Consider the following 26,602-nt stretch of genomic DNA (forward strand, 5'->3'; position numbering starts at 1 on the left):
TGGCGTGGGATAGTACAAAATTTACTTAAGGATTCACCCGCCAACACGTTTCTCAGGTCCCTACCCCGCCACTATTGAGTCCTCCGCAGAGCTCGTGACAAAGAATGCTCTGCCTCCCAGCGCCGAGAGCGGGCGTGTCCCTCCCCCAAGTGGCGTCCTAGTAGCGCCTGGCAGCGCCTAGCTAAGCGCGGAGCCCGGGATGGGCTCGCCGCGGGGCACGCTGGGAAGCGTGACTCTGGGCGCCTCCGTCCTCGGGTGAACGGGCGCGGACTACAACTCCCAGGATGCCTCGCGCTGCCTGAAGCTCCTCGGCGACGGCGCGGCCGGGAGCGGGAGGCCTGGCTGCGTCGGGCGGGCTGAGTGAGACCGTAATCAGTGGCTCTGGCCCGACCAGGTCCCCGCGGCCGGGCCTGCGAGCGGACGGCGCGTAATAGGGACCTCAGGGGCTTGGGGGTTGCAGGCTGTGTTCGGGTCAGGACGGGCTGGGCGCGCGGGGGCGACGCTTTGAGCACGCAGTGTCACGGACGAGGGACCTTGAGAAGGGCTCTGGCTTGGGTGGGCTCGGGGCTTAAAAAAATGCCTGACGTGGACCTGGCCCAGTAGATGGGTTGACGCGACAAACTTCTCCTAGAAAATTCCCGCCGCCTGGGAAGCTGGGACAGAAGCCTCCCGGTGCCCCTGTTATGAGCAAAACGCGTTTGGACCTGTGGGTCCCTGAAGTTGCCACTGCAAGGAAACCGAAACACAAGCATTCCAAGTGGCCTTTGTCCCAAACCCCTATATATAAACGTGACATTCTAAAACCAGGACAGGCCAACACCCGGGAAACAGACATGACCGCCTCGGACTCCTTCTAACCTGGCGTGGCGAAGGTGGGTTTCCCTAAAGAGGAGCTGGAGGGAGACAGGTAATTCTGAGGAAGACTTCCAGGTACAGCCAAAGTGAGGGGAGATCTTCCACCATCAGTGAAAATCGAGTCAAGGGGTAACCAGAGAACACAGCGTGCGCTTTGTGCCCAATGCTGTCTAGAAAGTAATCTTGAATGTTGTCTGGGAAGGGAGTGGCCGCCTTTCCAGACATCCACCTTTCTGAAGTGGGTCCCTGTTATTTTCCACATCCTTTTTTAGTGTAAGGACACTGACCACTGCACTTTGTTCAATTATTCAGAATACGTATTATCCAGAATACTTTGCTTCTCATCTGAATCACTTTCCCATAAGGAAATTTTGGGGGGGGGTTTGGAGTGGTTACTGGGGATTGAACCCAGAGGCCCTTTACCACTGAACCACATCCCTGGCCCTATTTATTTATTTAATTTTGATGCAGTTGCTTAAGCCCTCTCTAAATTGCAGAGGATGGCCTCAAACTTGGAATCCTCTTGCCTCAGTCTCCCAAATTGCTGGGATTACAGGCACCATTCCCAGCCTCCCATAAGAATCTTCTAATGTATGGAAGTAGATTTTGTCCCCTTGAATGAATAAAGTGGAAGAAACCTTGATAACCCTAGGAGTCAAGCTCTGTTAAAGCTACGTTGTTTTTAAGCAACCACTTCAATTTTGTTCATCAGGGAAGATGAACCTGCTGTGGGCAGAATTCAGATGAGCTGGACAGTGCTGTGAAGGACCTTCAAGCAGCCCCCAAGATCCCTGATATGGTAAGCAAAAGGCATAGGAAGATGTGTAGGAATGCGAACGCCATCCTTCACCCCACTCTGGGCCCCCCAAATCTTGACTGTATGGAATGCTTTGGGAGATGCATGGCAAGGACCAGGATGTGATCCCCAGAGAAGAGTGATAAGAAAAAGCATTGATATCAAGTTCTCAGACTTAAAACTACAGCAGGTTTTCTCCTGAGCTTCTGAATGTACAGCTGGAAGCATTTTTAGTTTTGTGATACTAGGAATTGAATCCAGGACCTCACATACCCAAGATTAGAGCTCTAGCACTGAGCTACATCCCTAGCCCAACTGGGAGCTCTTTTTTTTTTTTTTTTTGGTACTGGGGATTTAGCCCAGGGGCACTTTACCACTGACTATATCCCCTGTCTTATCTATCTATCTATTTATTTATTTATTTTTTTTTTTTTAAAGAATTTTAATATTTATTTTTTTTTTTTTAGTTTTCGGTGGACACAACATCTTTGTTGGTATGTGGTGCTGAGGATCGAACCCGGGCCGCACGCATGCCAGGCGAGCGCGCTACCGCTTGAGCCACATCCCCAGCCCTATTTATTTATTTTGAGACAAGGTTTTGCCAAGTTGCTTAGGGCCTCACTAAGTTGCTGAGGCTGGAGTCAAACTTGTAATCCTCCTGTCTCAGTTTCCCAGGTCTCTGGGATTATAGGCATGCACCACCACACTCAGCAGCTGGGAGCATTTTTTAAGTAACCATCAGTAGTACTGAGGATTCAGGCTCATGGAATAGAAAGAAACATTTCCAGTCATATTGTATCCCAGCTGTGAGGGTTTCCATGTGGTATTTGGAAATCAGGGAAAAGAAGAAATTTCTGTCCTCTTATGAGTGCCACTGCTGCTTAGTGGCGGGTTTTGCTATCTTCTGAATAAGTCCATTGTCAGACACAAGAAAACATAAAGGAAATTCTGTCTGAAAATGCCACTGGTGTTTCTTCCTAAAGCAAAACTATTCTTCTTTTCTAGCTTCAACACAAGTTCACCATTTGATTTTGTTAATGTGTGTGTGTATTTGTTTCTTTGTTTGTTTTTCCCATTTTTAGGCATCCAAAACCAAGAAGGGACTGAAAGGTCAGTAGAGAGATGGAACATCATCCTTAAGCCAGTGTGTCTCTTTTTTTTCCCTTTGGTACCAGCACAACATAGACATGTCTATTTAAATGTTCTTGGTGAGAGTCTTGTTTCTCCCTTAAGACCACAGGCAGCCTGTGTGCTCCTAGGGACTCAGTATTCTGCCTCTTGGGCTCTTAAGAGAAATTCAGAAATAAATAAGAAATGAGGTTTTGGGGGCTGGGGGTTAGCTTGGTGGTAAAGCACTTGCCTTGTGTGTTGGTTCCATCACCTACACCACCAAAAAAAAAAAAAAAGAAGAAGAAGAAAAGAAATGAGGTTTTGGAAGAAATTCTTCTCATTGGCTCCTGTATTCAGGCGACCTGATTGGGGTTAAGTGTGGTAAAGGCACTTTTGCCAAGTGGGAGAACTGATTCAGTGTTCTGACCTGGGTTTCCCCGACATGCTCGCTCAGGAAGTGGCCAGAGAAGGTGTGTCCAGACCACTGAGGGGGGTGTGTCAGGTGGAAAGGTACAAGGAAGCTATTGGCATGAAAGAAGCTTGCATGTGCCTAGAAATTTGGATGCTTTTCCCAAAGACTCATACTGGACTTTTCAGAGTCCAGAACACTGAATGTTGGCCAGTGTGTTTTGGGGGAGGCATGTTGAAAGGAGGTTCTACTGAAAAGCTTCACCAGCATCCTTTGAGAAAGTTATTTTAATTGAAGTTTTTTTTCTTATTGTTGATACATCTTTATTTTATGTGTTTGTTTATATGCGGTGCTGAGGATCGAACCCAGTGCCTCACACATGCCAGGCAAGTGTGCTACCACTGAGCCCCAGCCCCAGCTCGAGAAAGTTATTTTAAATTTATATTTGAGGTGTTTCAACAAAGTGTGGTGACTTTGCCAGAGGGTTAGAAAATACTCCAAGGCCAGTGAAGGCAGAGCCACGCATGACCCAGCATTGAGAGACCAGGGTCTTGGGGGAGTCCCAAGACGCGAGGTTTGTAAACACTATTCTTCTTTCCTTCCTAAGTCATGCTAGCCCTTTTCTGTTCCAGGCTCCATCGATGAAGTCCTTGGTGACCTCCTGGGAGATGATAGTAAGTGCCCTTTAATTCATAGGCCAGACCATAAAATTTACTTTTTTTTGTTTTTAATCTGGTATGGGATTGAACCCAGGGGCACTTTACCACTGAGCCACATCCTCAGCCACCCTCTGCCTTTTTTTCAAGACAGAGTCTCACAGAGTTGCCAAGGCTGGTCTCAGACTTTCAATCCTCAGCCTCCAAAGTTGCAAGAATTACAAGCATGCACCACTGTACCTAGCTTCAAATTTACCCTTAAAAAAAAGTGTACAATTGGCTGGGGATGTGGCTCAAGCGTTAGCGCGCTTGCCTGGCATGCGTGCGGCCCGGGTTCGATCCTCAGCACCACATACCAACAAAGATGTTGTGTCCGCCGAGAACTAAAAAATAAATATTAAAAATTCTCTCTATCTCTCTCTCTCCTCTCTCACTCTCTCTTTAAAAAAAAAAAAAAGAGGCAGGATTAAAGACTTTGCATCTCTGCCTACAAAAAAAAAAAAGTGTACAATTCAGTGGTATTTAAAATATTAGAACATCACCACTATCTAATTCTAGAACATTTCATCACCCTATAAATAAATTCTATGCCCATTAGTAGTCAGTCCTCACTCTCCTTCCCCAATCTTAGGCCACCATTTATTTCTTCTCTGTCTCTATAGATTTTCCTGTTCTGAACGTTTTATATAAAATGGAACCATACAGAATCTGGCCTTTGCCTCAGACTTCTTTCACTTAGCATGATGTCAAAGTTCATTCACATTTCAGCATGTATCAGTACCTCACTCTTATTTTCTTATTCATTTATTTTTTGAGGTACTGGGATTGAATCTGGGACCTCCAGTTTGCTAAGGATGCTCTACCTCTGAGCTACATCTCCAATTTTTTTGTTTGTTTGTTTTGAGTACCAGGAATTGAACTTAGGGGCACTCAACTACTGAGCCACATCCCCAGCCCTATTTTGTATTTTATTTAGAGACAGGGTCTCACTGAGTTACTTAGTGCCTCACTTTTGCTGAGGCTGGCTTTAAACTCAAGATCCTCCTGTCTCAGCCTCCAGAACTGCTGGGATTACAGGTATAATGTAATCTTCTTCTTTTTTTTTTTTTTTTTTAGTTGTAAATGGACATAATACTTTTATTTTGTTTATTTTTATATGATGCTAAGGATCAAACCCAGTGCCTCACACATGCCAGGCAAGTGCTCTACCACTGAGCTACAACCCCAGCCCACATTCTCAACTTTTTTTTAATATATTTTTTAGTTGTAGTTGGACACAATATCTTTATTTTGTTTTTATGGAGTGCTGAGGATTGAACTCAGGGCCTTGCACATGGTAGGTGAACACTCTACCACTGAGCCATATCCCTAGCTCAACATTCTCAGCTTTTTAAGTTTTTATTTTTATTTATTCATTTATTTATTTTTAAGAGAGTGAGAGAGGAGAGAGAGAGAGAGAGAGAGAGAGAGAATTTTTAATATTTATTTTTTAGTTCTTGGCGGACACAACATCTTTGTTGGTATGTGGTGCTGAGGATCAAACTCGGGCCGCATGCATGCCAGGCGAGCGTGCTACCACTTGAGCCACATCCCCAGCCCATATTTTTTTTTAAATATTTATTTTTTAGTTTTAGGTGGACATAATATCTTTATATTTTATCTTTTTGTGGTGTTGAGGATTGAACCCAGTGCCTTGCGCATGCCAGGCAAGTGCACTACCACTTGAGCCACATCCCCAGCCCTTTAAGTTTTTATTTTAAGACAGGTTCTCCCTATGTTACCCAGGCTGGCAATTAAATTTGGAATCCTCCTACCTCAGCCTCCCACCAAGCCTCCTTCTCGTTTCTTTTTATGGCTAGAGAATAGTCCGTAGTGCAAGTATATCACATTCATCAGGTGAAAGACATTTGGTTATTCCATTTTTGGCTACTATGAATAATGCTGCTGTGCACATCTGTGGACAGGTTTTTGTGTGTACTTACAGTTCTTTCAAGTGTAACCTGGGAGTGGACTTGCTGGGCCTTATGGTAACTCTGTTTTGCTCTTTGAGAAACCACCAGTTGCTTTCCGTTGCAGTTGTGTCTTTGTGTCTTCCCCGAAGCAGCGTGAGGGGGTTCTGGTTTCCCCATGTCCTTGCCAGTGCTTCCCACCCTTTTGCTCATAAGCATCCTGGAGAGTATAGAGTGTGTATCTCACTGTGGCCTTGACATGCATGTCACCAGTGACTCATGATGGCAAGCATCTTTTCAGGTGTTTATTGGCTATTTGTTTACCTTTTCTGGAGAAGTGTCTGTTCAGATCTTTGCCCATTTTTAGCTGGGTTCTTTGGCTTTTCCTTGTTGAGTTGTAGCAGTTCCTGATATATTCTGAAGACTGGCCCCTTACCCTTTGTGTCTGTGTTGCTGTGCTGAGGAGCAGGACTTTGGGTTGGGCAAAGTTCACTGGGGACAGTGAGGCTTAGCTTCCTCCACTTGGCAAAGAGAACTCACAAAGTCAGGTGCCCTCTGCCAACCCTGGGGTGCAGTTGGCTTGGCTTGGGTTGAGCCCTTCATGTGACACACACTGATGTCTAGGGTTGACTTCTTCCTTGGAAATGTACCACTCCTTTCCCCAAGGTAAGCACTGAGACCTGCCTCTGGCACCAGTATCCTTCCTCCAAACTGTCCTTTCCTTGGGAAGGTCAGGGAGACAGCTGGATGCAGGCACTTGACATCCTTTCATCTCAACTCTGTTCTCTGTAACCAAACAACTTCTTTTCTATCGTCCCTTGTTCCAGTGGCACTACCTGACAAGCCTGTTGAACTAACTTCACATACCAGAGGCTCCACACGTGCACCTCAGGGGCTCCCCTCTTCAAAGAGCAGAGCAAGGTAAGCACTGGGGCGGCCTGGGGATTGTGGCCCATCCAGCCCACTTCCCACTGGTGCATGCCTGCTGCTGAGGTTGGGAACTTCTATCCTCTTTCCTTAACTTCCAGTTATTGAAGGGCCCTAGAGGAGTGAAGGAGAACTGACTTGGAAGTCAGAAGCCAAGCCTTCTGGTCCCTTATCTGTTAATTGAGCAATTCCTGAACCTGTCTGAGCTTCAGTTTTCTTATGCTCAGAATAAGGGGATTGGCCCAGATCAGTAATTTTCAAGTTGTGTTCACTCTCTTGACAGATGAGCAGTAAGGGAGGAACCTTGTCGTGCTCCACCCTCTATCTTCATTTTAGCTACAGCAGTTGTCTTCCTCTTTCCTTTTTTTTTTTTTTAATATTTAGTTATAGGTGTTGATGGTCTTTTATTCATTTTGATGTGGTGCTGAGGATTAAATCCAGTGCCTCACACATACTAGGCAAGTGCTGTATCTCTCAGCTACATCCCCAGCCTCCCTTTATTTCTAACAGTTTGGTTTTAAAAGGTCTCTATCACTTAAAAAAAAAAAAAAAAAGAAAAGAAAGAAAAGAAAATCACTGCACTAGGTGCTCATGAATTCCTTTTTGCATATTTGTCCTCTTGGAGAAATCTCTCCAAGTTCTCTAAGCCCCTCTTTTTTTTTTTTTTTTTTGGTGGTGCTGGGATTGAACTGAAGGCCTCATATGTGCCAACCATATGCTCTACCACTAAGCTCTCACTCTCCATTTTTTAGAATAACCTGACCAGGTAGAGGGGTTAGTGCCGATTGCACCCATCTCTTTGCAGGTCCCTCCTGGAAGACAATATTTTTGATACCCTGGTAGAAGCTGATGCTGAGGTGAGCCTGGCCCAGTCCCCAGTCCTTAGCCTCTCTACTTATCCCTGAGAACAGTGAGATTGGTGTGGTGGCCAAGGAGCCTCTCACAGAAGTGTGTAGAAATCCTGGCAAAGTCACTTTATTCTTAAAGCAAAACAATGCCCAAGGGCTGCCGCATGGACCAACCAGAACCGTGAACTAGAAGGTAGGCCTCTTGCAACTATGGGAGCTGGATGTTGCCCTTCCTGTAAGAAGCTCCATATGGTCTGGTCACATGATTGGGAAGCAGTAAAGCTCAGGTCCTGTGATGTACGTGACCTCTCCACTGGGAGGAACAGAAAGTGGCAGCACTTTACGGGGCTCCACAGCTGGGCAAGTTTAACTTCACTACAGCTGAGCCCCAAGGGTAGAGGGCAAGGGACCCTTCTGTTTATGCCTATTGTCCAAGCTGTACCCCTGCTAAGCCACCTACTCCCACAGAAGCAAGGTAACAGGGGCTAGATCCCTTAGTGCTACTGGGCCTTGACTAATGTGCCTCTCATCTGCATCCTTGCCTCCTGTGGACTTAGATTTCCGATGTGTCAGAGGCAGACCCGCAGGCCTTGCTGCAGACCATGAAGGTAGGAAAACAGTTCCCAGACCCCAGGGTTGGGCTGGGATGGGGCACTGTTGCCTTATACCGTGGCTGTGTTCTCCCTCTAATGTCTCCTTTGGTACCGGGGATTGAACCCAGGGGCACTTAACCACTGAGCCACATCCCCAGCCCTATTTTGTATTTTACTTAGAGACAGGGTCTCACTGAAATGCTTAGGGTCTCACTAAGTTGCTGAGGCTGGCTTTGAACTCATGATCCTCCTGAGCAGCTGGGATTACAGGTGTGCACCACTGCACTTGGCTCCACCTGTGTTTCTGACCCTCTCCTAGTGCAAGAACAGAGGTACCCCTGAGCTATTACCCTTCTTTTAAATTAATTTTTATTGATGCATTATAGTTACATATAATAGTATGATTCTTTGTTACAGGTTCATACATGTATGTAACACACTTTGGTCAATTCCATTCCCAGTACCTTCTCCTCCGAACTGTTGCCCTTTTGCTCCCCTGCATATAATGAGCTTTCCTGCTATATGGAGACTGGAAAGTCTGTACCACAGGCCTCTGATTAAATGGGGCCAGCCTCCACCTGGAGACTCACCTGGAGATCATGTCGCCTCTAAAGCCTATTCTTGACCTGTCCTTAACTTTTTCTCTTAACCTTTTCTGTCCATGTCCCTGCTAACTAGTATCCCCTTCTCGTCACATCCAGCCCAGAGCTGATCTTTTTACACTGGAATCTTAAGATATAAATTCTGAACCATGTGTAAGAATATGATCACACAGTGCTCAGGGGCTTGGTTGTCCCTCACCTACAGCCAGCAGCAGCCTGCCCTCTGACTCCAGGCTGCATGGCCCAGCCATTTACTCCGTTTTGTCACAGTCTCTGGGTGAAGGCTGAGCTCTTGGCTCCATCCCTGTAGAGCTCGAAAGAATTGGCATCCATTCCCTTCTTGGCTCCAGACTCAGTCTGAAATTTTTCTCCCCCAGGCCAGCTGGCCATTGCCACAGTCTGGCTGGGCACAAATCATGAGCCACTGAAGCAGGAACAAACTTTATTACTGAACTCCTCCAGCACACTCCACACACGCTCCCCGGAACTCTCCCGAATGCCATGGGGCTCCTCCAGGAACCACTAACCGGAAATCCCTCCTCCGGCACTTCCCCAACCAATGCGAACTCTCCAGGAATCCCCACGAGAACTCCAAAGTAAGGAGCCCCAGGTGCACAGTAAAGGTCTAATATACAATTGAATCAATTCAGCATCATCTTAATGGCTCGCCTCTCAACCAATACTATTGGCAAAATGCCAGGGGCCATTCTGACTGGCTGTGGCTCTCAACAGGCCATAGTCCCAGGCATGACCCTCAGGTCCTCTGATTCTATTTTTGGTGGAGATTTTGAATCTCCTATTCCCAGACCATGAGCCTGGCCCCTGACTCCACTCTGCTCACCTTCAGTTCCATTTTCTTTCCAAACTCACTATTTTTCTCAACAGGGTTTTATTTTCCTCTGTTCTCTCATAGTTGCCTGCCTCCTCCTTAGCTAGAACCCCTCCTCCCATTCTGACTACCAACTTTACATTACTGCAACAAAGTACCCAAGATGGTTCACTTATAAAGAGAGGAGGATTATTTAGCTCACAGTTTTGGAAGCTCAGGGTCCAATTTGAGGTGGAGGCGGGGATTGGTTTGGCCTCCAATGAGGTGAGGTGAGGGTGCCAGATGGTGGCACATCATGGCAGGAACATGTGTGGGAGCAAATGATCACATTTGGAACTAGAGCAAAGAAAGAGAATGGGGGGTCCCACAGTCCCTTTCAAGGTCTGCAGTTAACTTTTGGACTTTGCACAAGGCCCCACCTTCTAAGACCACCACTCTGGGGCCAAGCCTTTCACACAGACCTTAGGGGGACACTGAGCACACACCACAGCATCTCCCCAGGCATTGCACCCCACTGTCCTATTGTCTAGGATCTAGATGACATGGACGCCGATATCCTGGGTTTGAAGAGGTCTCATCTAGCCTCTGGCAAAACATCTACCAAGGGTTCTGGGAAAGAGGAGCTGCCTAGCAATCCCAGACCTGCCAGCAGGCTCACAGCTGGTGAGAAGGGTGAGTAGAGGATGGTACCTCAGAGGTGCTTAGAAGGACGCATATGTCCTGTGGGTTTTTTCAGCTTGGGACAGAGAGGCCAAGGCTAATTGTGCCTCTGTGTGTGTGTGTGTTAGGTGGGTAGGGGGTGGTTCCATTTCCTCTAAGTTCAACGTGTGCAACTCCTCAAGGAGCTTTTCCAGTTAAAATGGAAAGTGGGGTCTGGGTGTAGCTCAGTGGTAGAGCACTTGCCTGACACACATGAGGTCCTAGGTTTGATTCCCAGCACCTTCGAGAATAATAATTTCTTTTTAAAAAGGAAAGTTGCACGGTAGCTTCTGCCTCTCCCTGCTCCCCGATCCCTACTCCCTGTTTGGAGTCTGTTTGGAGTGATGCATGACAAGGGGCTGACAGCAGGCCTCTTACCACATTTCCCTGCCAGAAGCCTGGGTGAGAATGGGTATGGACTCTTCCATGGCTGTGCCTGTGCCCACGGGCTCAGGCTTCCTAGGATGAAGTATTCCCCACCCAAGGTCGCTAGTCCAAGGTGTGGAGGAGGACCTCAGCCAGGAAAGACCTAGTCCCACAATTTCTCTCTCTCTCTCTTCTTCCTTTAGGGGACACAGTTGCCACCAAGCATCCAACCACCTCTCCCAGCAGCTTTGGGCATCAGTATAGGAAGCTTTCCTTTGGAGGTACCAGAAACCCTAGTTCTGCTCCTAGACACTCGGTTTTGAGAGTAGCCAGGGTAATGCTTGCTGCTTGCCTGAGGTCAAGTCTGTGTATCAGAGGAGGAGCAGAGAGCTGGTATCCTGATGCCAGTCCTAGAGGAGGGGTGAGCTGGGTTGTATTGGCCAGGGCATTTGGGGAACTTACTTGCAAGGAAACCAGGTATCAAAGTACAGATTTTCTGAAGTGTAGGAAAATCTACACAGTGCTCTACTTCTCTTCTGATCCCTTTGGGACATTTCTGGGAGCCCCTGCAGCTAGCTAGTAGAGTCAGAGTTGCCCACCGCCCCTTGTGTGAGCTTTGTCTCTGTGTCATAGCCTCCTGCAGTGGGCTGTACCCTGCAGTGCTAAAGAGCTTGTTCGTGTTCTGGGGGTAGCTGCCCCAGCCCCAGCCCTGTTTTTCTTGGACAAAGTGCTGTAGTCTAACTTCTGCTTTCCCTTTTGGCTCTGAGACTTGGAAGACCCATTGGCAGGACTTCTCTCTGATGAGGAAGAAGACATTGCCAAGAAGCCACCTGTGACAGAGAGTAAAACAGCTTCCAACAGAAGTCCCATCCCAGTCAGAGAGCAAGGTGAGTTGGAGGAGCTTGTTCCTCATCCTGGGGGCAGAGTCTGTTGAAAACAGACAATTTTACTGAACTTTCTGGTGTGGAATCTCAGCAGGGTGGGACCACAGGTCTCAAGTCCAGAAAAGGTTATCAGTCTCCAGAAGCAGGGAGGGGGAAGCATGGGCCTAGGAGTGTGGAGGAGTCAGGTCCTATAGGCCAACCAGACAGGTAAACCTGTTACCCGCCTCCTGGCCCATCAGTCATGATAGAGAGCAAGTGGGCTGGGGATGTGGCTCAAGCAATAGCGCGCTTGCCTGGCATGCGTGCGGCCCGGGTTCGATCCTCAGCACCACATACCAACAAAGATGTTGTGTCCGCCGAGAACTAAAAAATAAATATTAAAAAAAAAAAATGATAGAGAGCAAGAAGTCTATGAGGCCTGGATCCTGGTTCTGTTTCCTAGGTCCCTGTGTTCCTCTAACTCCTGGGGACACTCCCATCCGAAAGAAGGAATTGCTGTTTGATGATGGGGACGACATCATGGCTACCCTGGGGTTCGGAGACAGCCCCAAGGGAGAGAAGAGACAGATGGGTGACCAGTAAGGATGATTATGAGTGGAGGATCCTTGCTGTGGTGCCACCTCAAGAAAAGCTCAAGAGAAGGGACAGTGTGGTCCCCCTGAGAGCCTCCTTGCCACAAATTCCTTCCCCCCATCCCATCCTGCAGGGAAGGGCCCCGCCCTGCTCGCTCCAAGCTGGATGACCTGCTGGGTCGAAGCACAGCCTCAAAACTCCTAGCTCATCCGAGTCCCGGACAACACAGAGAGTTCAAACTAGACAAAAAATATCAGAAACCACAGGGTGAGGAAGCCAAGGGGCAGGATGGGACAGGAGGGAAGGGGAAGGTACCTCTAAACCTGGTCTCTACCACTGGCACCATGACATGTTGTCATGACACATACACATGATCAACACGTCTGTAACGGAGACAGAAGTGTCAAGAGATAACTCTTACCCTTGTCCTGTCCAACATCCTGTTGCTTTATGTACATGCTATCTGATTATGAATTACTATTTAAGTTGGTTTCTCTACCCTCTTTTTTCTTTCTTTCTTTTTTTTTCTTTTTTTTTTTTTTTTTAGGGTACCGGGGATTGAACTCAAGGGGCACTCAACCACTGAGCCACATTCCAGCCCTATTTTTTATATTATTTGGAGACAGGGTCTCACCAAGTTGCTTAGCACCTCGATTTTGCTGAGGTTGGCCTTGTATTCAATCCTCCTGCCTCAGCCTCCCGAGCCACTGGGATTACAGGCATGTGCCACCATACTTGGCTCGACCGTCTTGATAGGCAATAGCTCATGTCTTAAAAATTTCTCAGGACCAGTGTTTCTCAAAGCATCATCCCACCAGCCGTCTGTTGAGATTTGTTCTTGTGAAACACAGCATTCTGGGCCTGACCTTAAGGGAGGTGGGCAGGGCTTGGCCATGTGTCTCCACAGTCCCCAGATGTTCTCATGCAGCCAAAGGGCTTCCTCTCGAATAACCCCACTCTGCTTCTCTTACATGTAGGGCTGCCAGTTCCTCTGCTCTAGGTCATGGTCACAGGCCCCTTATTTTACAGACAAAGAAGAAGATAGCTGGGACAATGAGGACCTCATCTTTGGGGCCTACCAGCCCACTGTGGGCTCCTCCGAGGGTCCACAGTCTCGGCGACAGTCTGTCAGGTAAGCAGGGCCTGGGGAGGCCAGCCTCTGGAAAGGCAGGTTCCTGCAGCTCTCCCCATCCTACCTGACAGCCCTGTGGGGGGAGGCAGGGTGCAAGGCTCTGTGGGTGCTGAAGGGAGAGAAGGCTGCCTGGTCCCAGCAGTTCAAGCAGAAGGGTGGAGACAAGCTCGATCCTGGATTTGGCCCTGACCAACAGCCTCCTGATTTTTAACAGAAGATTAAATCAGTGATGGAATTGTCTGAATTTTTTTCTGTCAGTATATATGTTAAACTGTATTTTGTTGGGTTTTTTTTTTTAATATTTTTTAGTTGTCAATGGGTCTTTTATTTAATTTATTTACTTATATGCGGTGCTGGGGATTGAACCCAGGGCCTCACACATGCCAGGCAAGTGCTCTACCACTGAGCCACAATCCCAGCCCATTAAACTGTATTTTGAAGTAATTTCACACTTCTAGAAAAGTTATAAGAACAGTACAGAGAATTTCGTCCTGCCCTTCACCAGGCTCAGCACGATCAGCTCTGCTGCCCTGGCCTTGTCTCTCTCTTTCCAGCTACATAACTACTCCAGATGGATTTTTCTTCCCATTCCCAGAATGTTTTTTCCCCGCTTGGTGCTGGGAATGGAATTCAGGGCCTCACGTATGCTATGCGCATGCTCTACTGCTGAGCTTCATTGTCCCCAGCCCCTCAGTCCCAGAATATTCCTTTTTACTTTTATTTTTTTGCCACTCTGGGATTCAAACCTAGAGTTTCATGAATGCTAGGCAAGCATGTCACCCAGAGCCACATCCTTAAATAGCATAGAGCATGCCACTGCCCTGCCCCTGGAGCTAATCCAGGGGCCTGCTCATTGGGCCACACGTTGGTTGTGCAGAGTTGCTGGGCATCTCTGACTCTTTGCTGTGGACCTCACAGTCCACCCTCCCACCTCCCCTACACCCGACAACAGAGGGAAAGACTGGCAAGGGGCTGTTGGGACAGGGTGCCTCCCCTGCCTGATGCCGCTCTTTCTGTCTTGCAACAGGGTCGTAGAAGGTGGCCCAGACCCCAAGGGAGAACCAGGCACCAAACAAAGTCCCCAAGCAGCTTCCAGCCCAATCTCCCCCAGGAAGGGAGGAGCTGACTGGTTGGGCCTCAAGGATGACGACTTGGACCTGCTGCCTCCCTCTCCCACCCGAGACTCCTGTTGGGGAGGCTTGGCAATCTCCACACCTTCTGTACCTGGTCCTGTGAGCCAGCACTCAGCCCTAGACCCAAACTCTGCCCCATCTGGGCTGCCCTCCTCAGGGTCAAAGCCACCAGCAGAGAATACAGGGCCGTCTGCCCAAGCCAGCCAGTCCTCCAAGCTGCGAGAGTCTGAGGCGGGAGAGGAGGAGGATTGGCTGAGCCATGTCTTGTCTAGGAAGAAGTCCCAGGGTGTGGCCAGAGAGGAGCATGCTGACACTTATAAGGGTCCGAACTCAGTGGGAACAGCCAGGTACGGGCCTGGGCTGCTGTATCTGTGAGAAGGCCCAGGCAGGGTCTCCAGGGCCAGCTTTCCCATCTCGCCTGCCACATTCTCTGTGGGAGATGTCAGCAGTATGCCATGGGCCACTCTCGGCTCTGCTTCTTTTCCTGTTGGGCACAGCAGAGAGGGCTGCTCACCTGCCCAGGCATGGATGCTAGAGGGCTCGGGGCTGTGGACAGACACACTCTGCCTTGGCAGCAGGGACTTACTGGATCAGGCAGAAGAAGACCTGCCCTGAGGTGGCAGGTTCTGCCGTCCTCTGCTCCTGAGCAGGGGCCCTGTCCACGGCATTCTCGGCTGGGAAGGGAAGCCCAGTGTGTGACTGTCAGTGTTTCTGTCAGCCCAGCTGAAATAACTGAAGTGCATGTGGGTAGAGATGGTCGTGGCTCTGGGGCATGTCTGAGAAGACGTGGTGGCCAAGACACAGTTCCTAGGGAGCCACAGAGTAGCCAGCTGGTGGGGCAGGGTATGAGTGACCTCTGAGGGCAGGAAGATGAAAGGGCCTGGCAGGGCTGAGTCCAGAGGAAGCAGGGAGATGCTCTGGAGAGCCGTGTGAAAGCACAGGGACATCACCACACCCTGGGCTGAATGTGATGACGAGGACAACTTTGACTTTGACCTGAAGCCAAGGGCAGAGCTGTGACCCAAACAGGAAAGACCTTTGCTGCCCTGCAAGCCCAGAGGGGTGCGAATAACATGAAAGTAGCTGACAGGCAGCTGTCCTGGGGGTGACTGGGCAGAGCTGTGGTTTAAGGCTGAATGGAGCTAAGTGGACTGAGACAGGCTTGAACTTGAACTTAACTGCGGTGTGTGTGATGTGCCATTGTCAGTCCATGGACAGTCACTGCCTTATGGCCACCAAGGTCAGGAGGTGGTTCTGGAAGGGAAGGGCAGCCCACACATTCCCGGAGCTCAGTCTGGGAGAATCCTCAAGATGAGGGTGGGAACAGAAGGCCAAGGAGAAGCAGGAAGAGGAGAGGGGTGCCACAAGTGTCACACTGGGAGCTCATCCATGGCCATGGTCATCCAGCCTAACCTGGGCCTTCTGTCACCTTCGCCTTTAACATGTGCTGTCCTCAGCCAACCTGTCACCAGCACTCAGGGGCTTCATCAGGCAGCTGTGGGAAGGACCTCAGGAGCAACAGAACAAGAAATACCAGTTGCCAGGCCCCTCATCACAGGGTATGTCGGCAGCCAGGGCTGGGAAGGAGTGAGGCAATAGGGCCTGCCCAGGCCTCCTTCCCCATAGACGGATGGCAGGTGGCCGTGCTGGGACCCCAGGTGGCCACTGACCGTAGTGTTCAGTGTCTCTGTCAGGCCCACCCATGGCAGATCTGCGGCAGGTTGTGTCCCCATCTCCTTTACCAGCCACCAGCACAGCCAGATCCTGCTCTCCTAGTAAAAAGTTACTTATCTGAAGTTCGCCTCAACTTCTGCTGCCACCCTTTCCCTTCTCTCTCTGTGTCCTGCACAGAGCACTATTTACCTGCCCTGTCCCTGTGTCTGCAGGTCCCCTGAGAGTTGGAGCCATTCTCCCTTGGCCCTCCCTGCAGGTGACCCAAAGAGAACAACAGCCTCTGGAGACCCCTATGGCACCGGTTTGTTTCTGCTTTACTTGGGCTTTAGTCCTGGGTGAGGAAGAGGAGCCTGGAGCTCCTTTGAGGCCCCCGGAAACCAAGTAACAAGGGACTCTCAGAACAGAGCAAGGCAGAGAGCCCTGGGCTCCTCTGGGCCTCCTGATCATTTCTCTGCGGTTTATTTTTCAGAGCCTATGGTTTGTTTCCCCAAATCTCAGGAACCCACTGGGCTCTCTGTACCAGCCAAGGTAGGGAGCATGGACAAACAGGTACAGGTCTTAGGCCGGGGGAGTTCATCCACGTTCAAAGTCAACTCCAGGAGTTGGCTGTGACAACCTTCTGGGAAAGCAGTGTCAGATATGCCCAGCGTAGTACCAGCCAGAACACTGTGGCACACCTCACCAGTGCTCTCTTGAACTTTTAGCCTCAGGACGCCCATGTGGTGTTGGGGTGAATCTGCCAGCATCGATAGGGAGTTGCAGGTGATAGGGAGCCCAGCTCTCAGCAGGCTGGGACAGCCAGGAATGCTGCATTCAGAAAGCAGGGCCGCATCCATCTAGAAAGCCTCCTCTATCCTTGCCATCCTCCCACCACACCTCCAGCTCTGTTGCCCAGGTGTGGCAGTCAACTCTGACACCTGGGCCTAGGAGGTGTGGCACCCAGCATAGTGCTCCTAGAAGAAGTGGGTGAGGGGCGGCTTATAGAAAGCAGATTAGTGGCTGGTCCAACAGTAAGGGCCAGTGTCATAGGTGGGCCACCTGGGTTTCTGGCTCAACAGAAAGGGCCACTGTCATAGCTAAGACTGATTCTTGTCTCAGAAGCTAGAGACACCAAGGAGAGAATGTCATTTTGGGGGACAGAGGGACACTTACTTGCCTGACCAGAGCTGGATGGGGAGATGCTGCTGAATGCTCAGAGTGGCAGGGCCTGGGGCTCTCCAAGACCTTGTCCTGGTCTTGTCCCTGTCTGCAGCCACCTATGAGGGGAAAGCCAGGAAGTCCAGTGAGCAGAGGGCCGGGAGGTAGCCAAGCTCAGCTCCTGACATGGGACAGCTCTCATCTTCCCCTGCAGTCCCTGTTCCCAGAGCCCCTGGAGCAGAGCCTGCTGCCAGGTGTGGGATACCAGAAGCAGCTCCTGGCAGCCCAGGCGCAGCTTCAGAGTGGCACTGCCCAGCTCCAAGCAGAGCTGCTGCAGAGCCACACACGGCTGGCAGAGCTGGAGGTTCAGGTAAGGGACATTGGCCATCTGTGGGGGGAGTCCAGGGGTAATGGGCTAGAGGCTTTGCCAGAGGGGAAGAGGACTACAGGCACAAAGTGGTATGGGGCAGACGCCAAAGGACCTCTCGCCCGGTGGCATGCTGACTTACCACTGTCTCCTAGGTGCGGAAGCTGGAACTAGAGCGGACCCAGCACCAGCTGCTGCTGGAAAGTTTACAGCAGCGGCACCAGGCAGACCTGGAGCTCATTGAGAATGCACACAGGTACCTAGCAGCTCCTTCCTGTGGTCTGCCTTGGTCTCCCCAGGCTGATGTCCTGCCCCAGCGCTGCTTGCATCTCTTCACTGAACCCCAAGACCATGCTGATATGCTCAGAAAGGCCCTTTGGTGGGTATTCTCTTGGCAGAAGCCGCATTAAGATGCTAGAGACATCATACCAGCAACGGGAGGAGCGGCTCCGGAGAGAGAATGAGGAGCTGTCAGCTCAGTATCTCTCTCACTGCCACGAAGCTGAGCAGGCCCGAGCCGAGCTCTCCGCCCAGCACCAGCGGCGCTTGGCAGCAGCGGCACAAGAAAAAGACCAGGAGATGGAGCGGCTTCGGGAGCTACAACGGTGAGGGCAGAGAAGAGCAATAATGAAGTGACCCCAGGCTGTGGCTCTGCAGCCTTTGCATGGGGTTTGAGTCCTTCCCTTTGGCCCACTGAGGTGAGGACCAATGCTAAGCACACCAGCCTATTGGCCCACCTGAGTGGGGTGCCACTTCTTCTGAGGCAGGAGGGGCAAAAGCCAAAGGAGTGTAGCCTTCCAGGAGGCAGGGCAGAGCAGCAGCAAGCACCAGAGGACCCAGCCAAGCTAGGTTACTCCACTCACCTCTCCCATGGAGACTAGTGACTAGCTCCACCATGGGAAAGCTGTGCTTATCATTGCTGGTGTGTTGATCTGGTTGCCTTTCTGGATGAGAATGAACCAAGAAAAGGTGCCTGAGCAGGCTTGTTAAGACTGGCCCTATGGACCAGACACAGGGGTTAGGCACACAGCTTTTACTCTGTGAAAAGTGAATTTTTCTTAATAATAGGAGGAATCTTTTGGTGCACATGGCCTTGAGGCACCAGGACAGATGAGATAGAAGAGTCAGGAAGCCGGGCGCAGTGGCTCAGGAGGCTGAGGCAGGAGAATTGCAAGTTCAAAGCCAGCCTTGGCAACTTAGCAAGGCCCTGTCTCTAAATGAAATATAAGTTAAATTAAAAGGGGCTTGGGGATGTGGCTCACCTGAACCTAGGTTAAAAATGCCTAGGTTCAGTCCCTGGTATGAAAAAGAAAAAAGGAAAGTCATAGAGACTGAGTGTCTGGGGGAGGAGGAGGCAGAGGGACCGCACAGAGGCGGCTGCTTCCGTGAAGAGCTGCCAGGGTGTTCTCCCCACATCCCGTCTGTGTGGTTCTGCTAGAGTGGCCCTGGGCCAACCGCCTCTGCCACCCTCTCCTCAGGGCATCCATCCTGGAAATGCGCAAGGACCATGAGGAGCAGCTGCAGCGACTGAAGTTGCTGAAGGACCGAGAGATCGATGCAGTTACCAGTGCCACCTCCCACACACGGTGTGTGTCCCACCCAGCACTGCCCACCCAAGGGGCCAGGCCTGGGCCTCCGCAGGCTGAGGTTCCCTGATGGATCACCCTCCAGGTCCCTGAATGGCATCATCGAGCAGATGGAGAAGTTCTCCAGCAGCCTGAATGAGCTGTCCTCCCGCGTGGAGGCCTCGCACCTCACCACCTCGCAGGAGCGGGTGCTGGGAATCCGGCATCAGGACGAGCAGCTGCGAGGTACCCTATCCCCACCTCAGTAGCCCAGGCTCCCCTCAGGAGGAAGGAGGGTAGGAAGTGAGCGCCCTGTGGGCCACCCAGCACTGCAGGAGCGGCTGAACCGGCAGCAGCAGGACATGGAGGAGGAGCGTGCTCGGCTACAAGAGGTCATTGCGAAGATGGAGGCCCGGCTAAGTGAGCAGAGCCGGCTGCTGGAGAAGGTGAGCCTCCTCCTACCAGAGCCCTGGGAGGTCGGCCCTCTGACCTGCTTCCTGAGTCCTGCAATCGCCCAGGCCCAGATCTCCTCTCAGTGTCCCTCCTGCCATTCCTGCCTGTGTCTCCCAGCTCTGCCCTGCCTTGAGCACTGCCCACCTGAACACACACGGTCTCCCTGGCTGGGCCACCTCTCACTTAATTCCTTGGCCACTGGCCCTGGGGTCCCTCCACGTCTTCCTCCACCAACTGTGCTTCTTTCCTCCTGTCACCCAGATCTGTCATGATAGATGATGCCTGTGGCACTGGGACAGATGCTCTTGCCCACTCAATGTCACTTAACCTCTTTAGTTGTGACAAATTCATTTGCACGTCTAATGTACATTCAAATATAAGAGCAAGCTCTGTTCTTTAAAAAGGACCGACATTTTCTATCTTTTGTGCTGGATCATAACAGGAACGCTGGCGTGTGAATGCCGAACAGTCCAAGGCTGAGTCCACGCAGCGTGCTCTGGAGGAGCAGAGGAAGGTCTTGGCCCAGCAGATCGCCATAGAGAGGGAAGAGCTGGAGAGGGCCAAGGTGAGTCCAGCACCAGGCTCAGCTGCTGACCCACCATTACACCCAGACAAGACGCTCACCACGCCCTCACCCTCAAATCTAGAGCGCCTTGCTGGAGGAGCAGAAGTCCGTCATGCAGAAGTGTGGGGAGGAGAGGCGGCGCCTGGCAGCCGAGTGGGCTGAGTTCTTCACGCAGCAGAAGCTGAGTAAGGAGCGGGCTGAGCGTGAGGCCGAACGAGCACTGCAGGTGGACACCCGGCGGGAGGGCACTCTCATCAGCCTGGCCAAGGTAGGGTAGCTGGAGAAGGTGAGCCTCCTCCTAACAGACCCCTGAGAGGTCGGCCCTCTGGGCAAGAGCATCTGTCCCAGTGCCACAGGCGTGAGGCAGCCTCCAGAGCAGCCGTGGCCTTCCTCCTAGGTGCGTCAGTTTCGGGCTTACGAAATAAGAGCATAGTGATGACATACTTAGAGTGCAGTGGTCAAACAAGTATTGTCACCACAGTAACTCCCTTGCGTCCCCAGAGGCATTTTATACACTTTTTTCCTCATTTAGTACTCATTAGAACCTGGCTTGGTGGTGTAGGACTGTAATCCCAGCTACTCAGGAGGCTAGGTGGAAGAATTTCAAGTTCAAGGCCAGCCTGGGCAACTTCCTGAGACCCTGTCTCAAAATAAAAAGGGCTAAGGCCACACATGGTGTGCATGCCTGTAATACCCATGATTCTGGATGCTAAGAGAGGAAGATCACAAATTCAGGGGCAGCCTCAGCAAGTTAGTGAGGTTCTAAGCAACTTAGACCATGTCTTAAAAAACAAAAAGGAGCAGGGTGGGCTGGTGCACACCTGTAATCCCAGTGACTCAGGAGGCTGAGACAGGAGGATCGGGAATTCAGAGCTAGCCTCAGCTAAAGTGAGGTGCCAAGAAACTTGGTGAGACCCTGTCACTAAATAAAATACAAAATAGGGCTGGGGATATGGCTCAGTGGCCCAGTGGCCCTAAGTTCAATCCCTGATACTACCTCCAAAAAACAAACAAGAAGCAAACAAAAAGAGCTGGCTATGTGGCTCAGTGATACAGTGACAAAGTACCTCTTTTCAATCCCCAATACCAAAAAATAAAAATAAATAAAAAGGGCTGAGGATGTATAGTGGTGCTTGCCTAGCAGGCAGAAGGACTTGGGTTTGATTCTTATTAGCTCCTATGACTTCAATAGTCTAGAAATGAGGAAACAGGTTCAGAGGTGAACCTGCTGCAGTTATACAGCTTGTTGGGGAGCACCCCAGCTTGGCCTCATGCCTCTCTGGTCCATCCTGGAAGCCCCAGAAGCAGGGTAGGCAGAGGGACCCTCGGGTGCTGCACAGCTTGCTATAGCTCCTAAGAGGTGGATGCAGAGAAGATTCTGCCTTCTCCAGGAACAGGGAGAGCTAAGGGTCAGGGCCAGTGAGCTCCGGGCCAAGGAGGAGCAGCTGGCAACTGAGAGGGAGGCTGTGGATCGGGAGCGGCAGGAGCTACAGCAGGAGAAGGAGAGGGTCAGAGCCGCCAGCCTGCGTCTCCAGCGCCGTGCTGAGGAGGTGGAGCACATGAGCCAGGTGAGGCTGGAAGGTGTGTGGGTTTGGGACATCTTCTGACCCTGGCCTTGACCCTGAAACCTCCTTGCAGGTGGCCTCTAAGAAGTACCAGGAAGGTGAGCAAGCTCTGCAGGAGGCCCGGCAGTTGCAGTCTGAGCAACAGGCCCGGCTGCAGGCCGTTAGGCAGCAGCAGGAGCGGCTGCAGCAGCAGGAGCAGCATGTACATCAGGCAAGGCTCCCCCTTTCCCCTCCTCCTGTCCGCATGCCCAGCCGCCTGCTCGCCCCACTGAGTTCTCCTATCTTGGGCTGGGGACAGGAGCACCTGAGCTTGGCACAGCAGAGGCTACAGCTGGACCGTGCTCGACAAGATCTGCCCTCCAGCCTCCCAGGGCTGTTCTCAACAGGCCAGGGCCCAGCAGCCTCCAGCCTGGGTGGTAAGTGGCTCCACGAGGAAGGGATGGGGCTCCGCCAGCCCAGAGCAGGGCCAGAAGAGGAGCTGGCTAACCTCCAGCTGCTCAATGTTTTTTTTTTTTTTTTTTGGTACTGGGGTTTGAACCCAGGGTTGCTTAACCACTGAGCCACATTTCCAGCCCTTTTTATTTTTTATTTTTAGATAAGGTCTTGTGGGCTGGCTTTATGGCTCAGCGGTAGAATGCTCACGTAGCATGTGCGAGGCCCTGGGTTTGATCCTCAGCAGCACATAAAAATACATAAATAAAGGTATTGTGTCCAGCTATAACTGAAAAATACATATTAAAAAAAATAAGAAGTTGCTGAGGCTGGCCTCAAACCTATAATCCTCCTATCCTCCTACCTCAGCCTCCAGAGTTACTGGGATTACAGGCATGCACCACTATGCTGAGGGTCTTGCTGACTTGCTGAGGCTGACCTCAAACTTTGAATCCTCCTGCTTCAGCCTCTCAAATCACTGGGATTATTAGTGTACACCACTGTGCCTAGTGCTAGTTTTTTTCTGGGGTTTTGTTTGTTTTGATTTGAAACAGGGTTTTGCTAAGTTGCTGAGGCTGGCCTCGAACTTGCAATCCTCCTGCCTCAGTCTCCCAAGATGCTAGGATTACAAATGTGTGCCACCGTGCTGCCTAAGTCTTAAAGTCATCTTGTTATTTATTTTTTTAAACAATTAATGCATGTTAACTTTAGAAAAATAAGTCAGAAATAGAGGGGGAATCTTTTTACAATATCACACTCAATTTGAGTCTCCAGTTCAGGGGAACCACTAGAACATTTTGGTGCCTGATGTTCCAGACTGATGGATGTTTTCAAACAAAATTGGGAATATGTTTTATAAGCTGGCTTTTACACTCAGTGATACACGTCTGGAATGTGTCTTCCTGTCGGTGATTTAACATTCTTGATCAGTGTCACTTTCCACTCTGAGGCTGTTCCACACTGAGGGTTTTTGTCACTAGGATGAGCAGTGCCTCCCTGGAAACCTCTCTGTACATCTTAGCTCCTTTGTCTGACTGATTCCCTTGAATAAATTCTTAGAAACAGATTTGTCAGATAGGAGCACACGAGTGTTTTTTAGAGGCTTTTGAGAGTTGGAGCCATGTGAACATCGGTCTAGTCCCATTACTGGGCAGCACGTGAGCAGGCCTTGCGGTACAGCCATGTGGTCCTGTTTTCCTTCCAACACTTTGGCCCTGACTTCCTCCTCAGCCTTCTCAGCTCTCGTGACTCCCGCCCCCACCACCCTTCAGGGCAGCCAGCTGCTGGCCAGCCCGGGCCCTGCGAAGCTCCTGGCCAAGTTGGTGCTGCTGAAGCACACAGCCGAGCAGGTGAGTGTCCACTAGGCCTGAGTCCTCTTATTCACTGTGGTGACATGCAGAGTCCCTCCATCTCGGGGCAGAGGCATCAGGGAGCATGTCACAACTCTGGGGAGCGCTGACCCCAACTCCTGGAGGAGACTCAGAAGGCAGACTACTCGGCATGCAACTTGGAGGCTTCTGCTCTAGGCCAGGTTCTGTACGCAACAGCTGGCAAATGTCATCTCAGTTAAACCTCCTGACAGCCTGTGAATGCAGTGGCCACTCAGGGAGCATGTCCTGTGTGCTGGGCTTGATGCTCAGGCTTTAAGTAGATCAGCAACTTCACCCACACTCAGCTCTACATGGGAGAGATTCTTATCTCCAGATTAGAACAGGAAAGTGAGGCTCAGAGACAAGAGGTCATGTGCTAGAAGTCAGTTCCACTGCTAACAAGTGGCCTCCCAGGACTGAGACCAAAGTCTGCCCCACTCTATGCCTGGGCTCTTTCATGCCCCCACCCTGCCCCCTAGAGCCGGCTGATAACTGGGAGAGGGAGCCCCCAAGTGAGGGCTGTTTGGCCCCCCTCTCAGTGCATGGAAGTATGAGCTCTTTTCCGAATCTGCCTGGTAGGACCGGGACTTCTTGGAGAATGAGCAGTTCTTCTTGAACGCCCTGAAGAATGCGTCCTACAACATGACGTCCCATTCCACTTAACATGGACTGCTGCCCCTCAGCGAGCATCGGACCCTGGACTCTCCCTTGCCACGCTGCCGGGCCTGCCAGAGCCCTCCATCCGGACAGCCTGCCTGTGTGCTCTTGCTAGCCCTGCACCTCTGGGGCTCTGACGTGCTACAGCCCCCAGGAGCTGAGGGTGCCTCATCACAGACTTCTGGCTCCAGTCTGAGGGTCTGAGGAGGCAGCAAGCTCCACCAGCTTCAACCATAGGCAGCCGCTTCAGGTTTATGTGCCTGGGCCTTTTCAGAGGCAGGGGTTTTCTTGGGGGAAGTACCATGAACAGCCTTCTACCTTCTTTGCCTGAGAGGTCCCCTCCCTAATGGGGACATGGACAAAGGCCTCCTGGGCAAGTGAGTGGGAGGTCTGGTGGGGGCAGGGAGGGCACCATGCCAGATTCTTCTCAGGGTTCAATGAGCTCCTGGGATTCAGCCAGCCACTCCACCCCCACTCATTCTCGGCTCTGCCCAAGTGGCTGACCAGCTCAACATGAACTTTGGCCTCCAGCTTCTTCCTCCTCAGTTAGGCCCTCACCAGAAGCAGGAGTAGGGAACTGTGGGTGATGTTGGGGGTGTGGAAATGGACAGGGAAGGAAGACAGCCAGAGCCTCTGTCCCTGGAGGGGAGAAAGGTGACCTATAGGTCCCCATGCACTGCTACTGCCACCTGCGCCTTTGCTGGCCTCCACACATGTACAGGCCGTGTGCCCAGGTCAGCTGGAGGGGTACTCAATGTACCCGGCAGACCCAGGACAAATCAAGTCGACTAATAAAATTGCAGTTACTGCTAAAATTGCTTCTGTGCAGGAGCGATTCCTCACCTTGCATCCCAGAGGAAGCCATCCCAGTAAGCAGGAGGGCGGAGGAGGAGAACACAAGGGAGAAGTGGCACCATCTGTAGCTCTCTGCTCTTTGGAACAGCTTTCAGAGGGACCTAATTTATTTGCCAACAGTTTGTAGCTTTGGTCTTGAACACATTAGACTATGCTCTGCTTGCTTACTCACTTACTATGGTACTGGGGATTAAATTCAGGGGAGTTCTGCCACTGAGCTATATCCCCAGCCCTTTTATTTTGAGACAGAGTCTTTCTAAGTTACCAAAGCTGAACTTGAATTTGTCATCCTCCTGCTTCAGCCTCCCAAGTAATTGTATTTTTAATTGGGGGGAAAGGGCTGAGATAAACCCAGGGCCTCTTAAATGCTAGGCAAGTGCTCTATCACCGAGCTTCACCCCAGCCTATAAACTGTCATATTCTTTTTTTTTTTTTAAAGAGAGAGTGAGGGCTGGGGATGTGGCTCAAGCGGTAGCGCGCTCGCCTGGCATGCGTGCGGCCCGGGTTCGATCCTCAGCACCACATACCAACAAAGATGTTGTGTCCGCCAAGAACTAAAAAATAAATATTAAAAAATTCTCTCTCTCTCTCTCTCTCTCTCTCTCTCTCTCCTCTCTCACTCTCTCTTTAAAAAAAAAAAAGAGAGAGAGTGAGAGAGGAGAGAGAGAGAGAGAGAGAGAGAATGAGAATTTTAATATTTATTTTTTAGTTTTTGGCGGACACAACATCTTTGTTGGTATGTGGTGCTGAGGATCGAACCCGGGCCGCACGCATGCCAGGCGAGCGCGCTACCGCTTGAGCCACATACCCAGCCCAACTGTCATATTCTTAATGATTAAATTCTTAGAAGGCCCATCAGGATTTGTACTTACTTTTTAGAACATTTTTGTTTTGTATCCCTTGTCTTTGTTGGAAAACAAGCCTCACAGAGCAGTCAAACATTCCTATAAAAAGCAAACTTGTCATGCTCCTCTGGCCAAGTCCTTCCTCTCCAGCACCTGCAATCTGTCAGGACAGAGAGCTCAAGTGGGTAGTATTACCATCCCTGCTTCAAAATGAGGAAACCGGAACTGAGGTTGTAGCTCAGTAGTAGAGAGCCTGCCTAGCATGTGTGAGGCACTGGATTTGATTCTACCATATATAAACAAAATAAAGGTCCATCAGCAACTAAAAAAATATTTTTTTAAAAAATGAAGAAACTACCTGGGTGCAATGGCACACACCTATAATTCCAGCAACTTGGGAAATTGAGATGGAGGATCACAAGATCAGTTCAGCCTCAGAAACTTAGCAAAACACTGTTTCAAAAGAAAAAGAAAAAAGATGAAGAACCTGAGACTCAGTGAGATGACATACCCTGCCCAAAGTAACAGCAAATAGTAACAGAGCCTGGATTTGAGTTCTGCTCAGGCAGATTCCCAGACCCCAGACTCTCAGCCACATCCTTCCTGCCACCCCCTAGAGAAGCATACCACACAGTGCACTGTAAGGACAAGATCTTTATTTACCTCCACTTACTGAGTTGGTATCCACCTGAGGAGGGAAGCATCATGTGCCCGCCAATCGCTTGTAAAAGCCTAGGATTCAGTTCTCACGACACT

At 50.6% G+C, this 26,602-nt stretch overlaps 1 protein-coding gene across 8 annotated transcripts; it reads left to right on the plus strand.

Annotated features, from left to right (window-relative positions):
- Nucleotides 1–273: 273 nt before the first annotated feature.
- Fbf1 (Fas binding factor 1) lies at nucleotides 274–24,961 on the plus strand. 8 transcript variants are annotated; one of them, XM_021731233.3, is made up of 30 exons: nucleotides 274–907; nucleotides 1,568–1,654; nucleotides 2,734–2,761; nucleotides 3,803–3,844; nucleotides 6,603–6,696; nucleotides 7,508–7,559; nucleotides 8,108–8,158; nucleotides 10,105–10,246; nucleotides 10,843–10,920; nucleotides 11,407–11,526; nucleotides 11,966–12,101; nucleotides 12,230–12,363; nucleotides 13,126–13,228; nucleotides 14,256–14,708; nucleotides 15,819–15,920; nucleotides 16,248–16,336; nucleotides 16,505–16,563; nucleotides 17,288–17,542; nucleotides 17,695–17,795; nucleotides 17,938–18,144; nucleotides 19,018–19,125; nucleotides 19,211–19,350; nucleotides 19,432–19,550; nucleotides 20,000–20,122; nucleotides 20,205–20,390; nucleotides 21,514–21,690; nucleotides 21,761–21,898; nucleotides 21,986–22,103; nucleotides 23,350–23,468; nucleotides 24,069–24,961. In XM_021731233.3, exons 2-30 carry the CDS (start codon nucleotides 1,652–1,654, stop codon nucleotides 24,150–24,152), a joined length of 3,561 nt encoding a protein of 1,186 aa, XP_021586908.2. In that variant the 5' UTR covers nucleotides 274–907; nucleotides 1,568–1,651; the 3' UTR covers nucleotides 24,153–24,961. The 8 variants fall into 8 exon arrangements, with proteins under 8 accessions (XP_021586908.2, XP_013217137.2, XP_005332635.2 ...); XM_013361683.4 differs by having other exon boundaries at nucleotides 274–872; XM_005332578.5 differs by having other exon boundaries at nucleotides 274–872; nucleotides 17,387–17,542.
- Nucleotides 24,962–26,602: the final 1,641 nt, after the last annotated feature.

Source organism: Ictidomys tridecemlineatus, chromosome 3 (genome assembly GCF_052094955.1).
Source record: "Ictidomys tridecemlineatus isolate mIctTri1 chromosome 3, mIctTri1.hap1, whole genome shotgun sequence".
NCBI classification, from domain to species: Eukaryota; Metazoa; Chordata; class Mammalia; order Rodentia; family Sciuridae; genus Ictidomys; species Ictidomys tridecemlineatus.

Coding starts and splice junctions, on each gene's coding strand:
- Fbf1 (XM_021731233.3), top strand. Junction 8,159..10,104: donor CCTTGCTGCAGACCATGAAG/GTAGGAAAACAG, acceptor CCTATTGTCTAG/GATCTAGATGACATGGACGC. Junction 19,351..19,431: donor TCAGGACGAGCAGCTGCGAG/GTACCCTATCCC, acceptor TGGGCCACCCAG/CACTGCAGGAGCGGCTGAAC.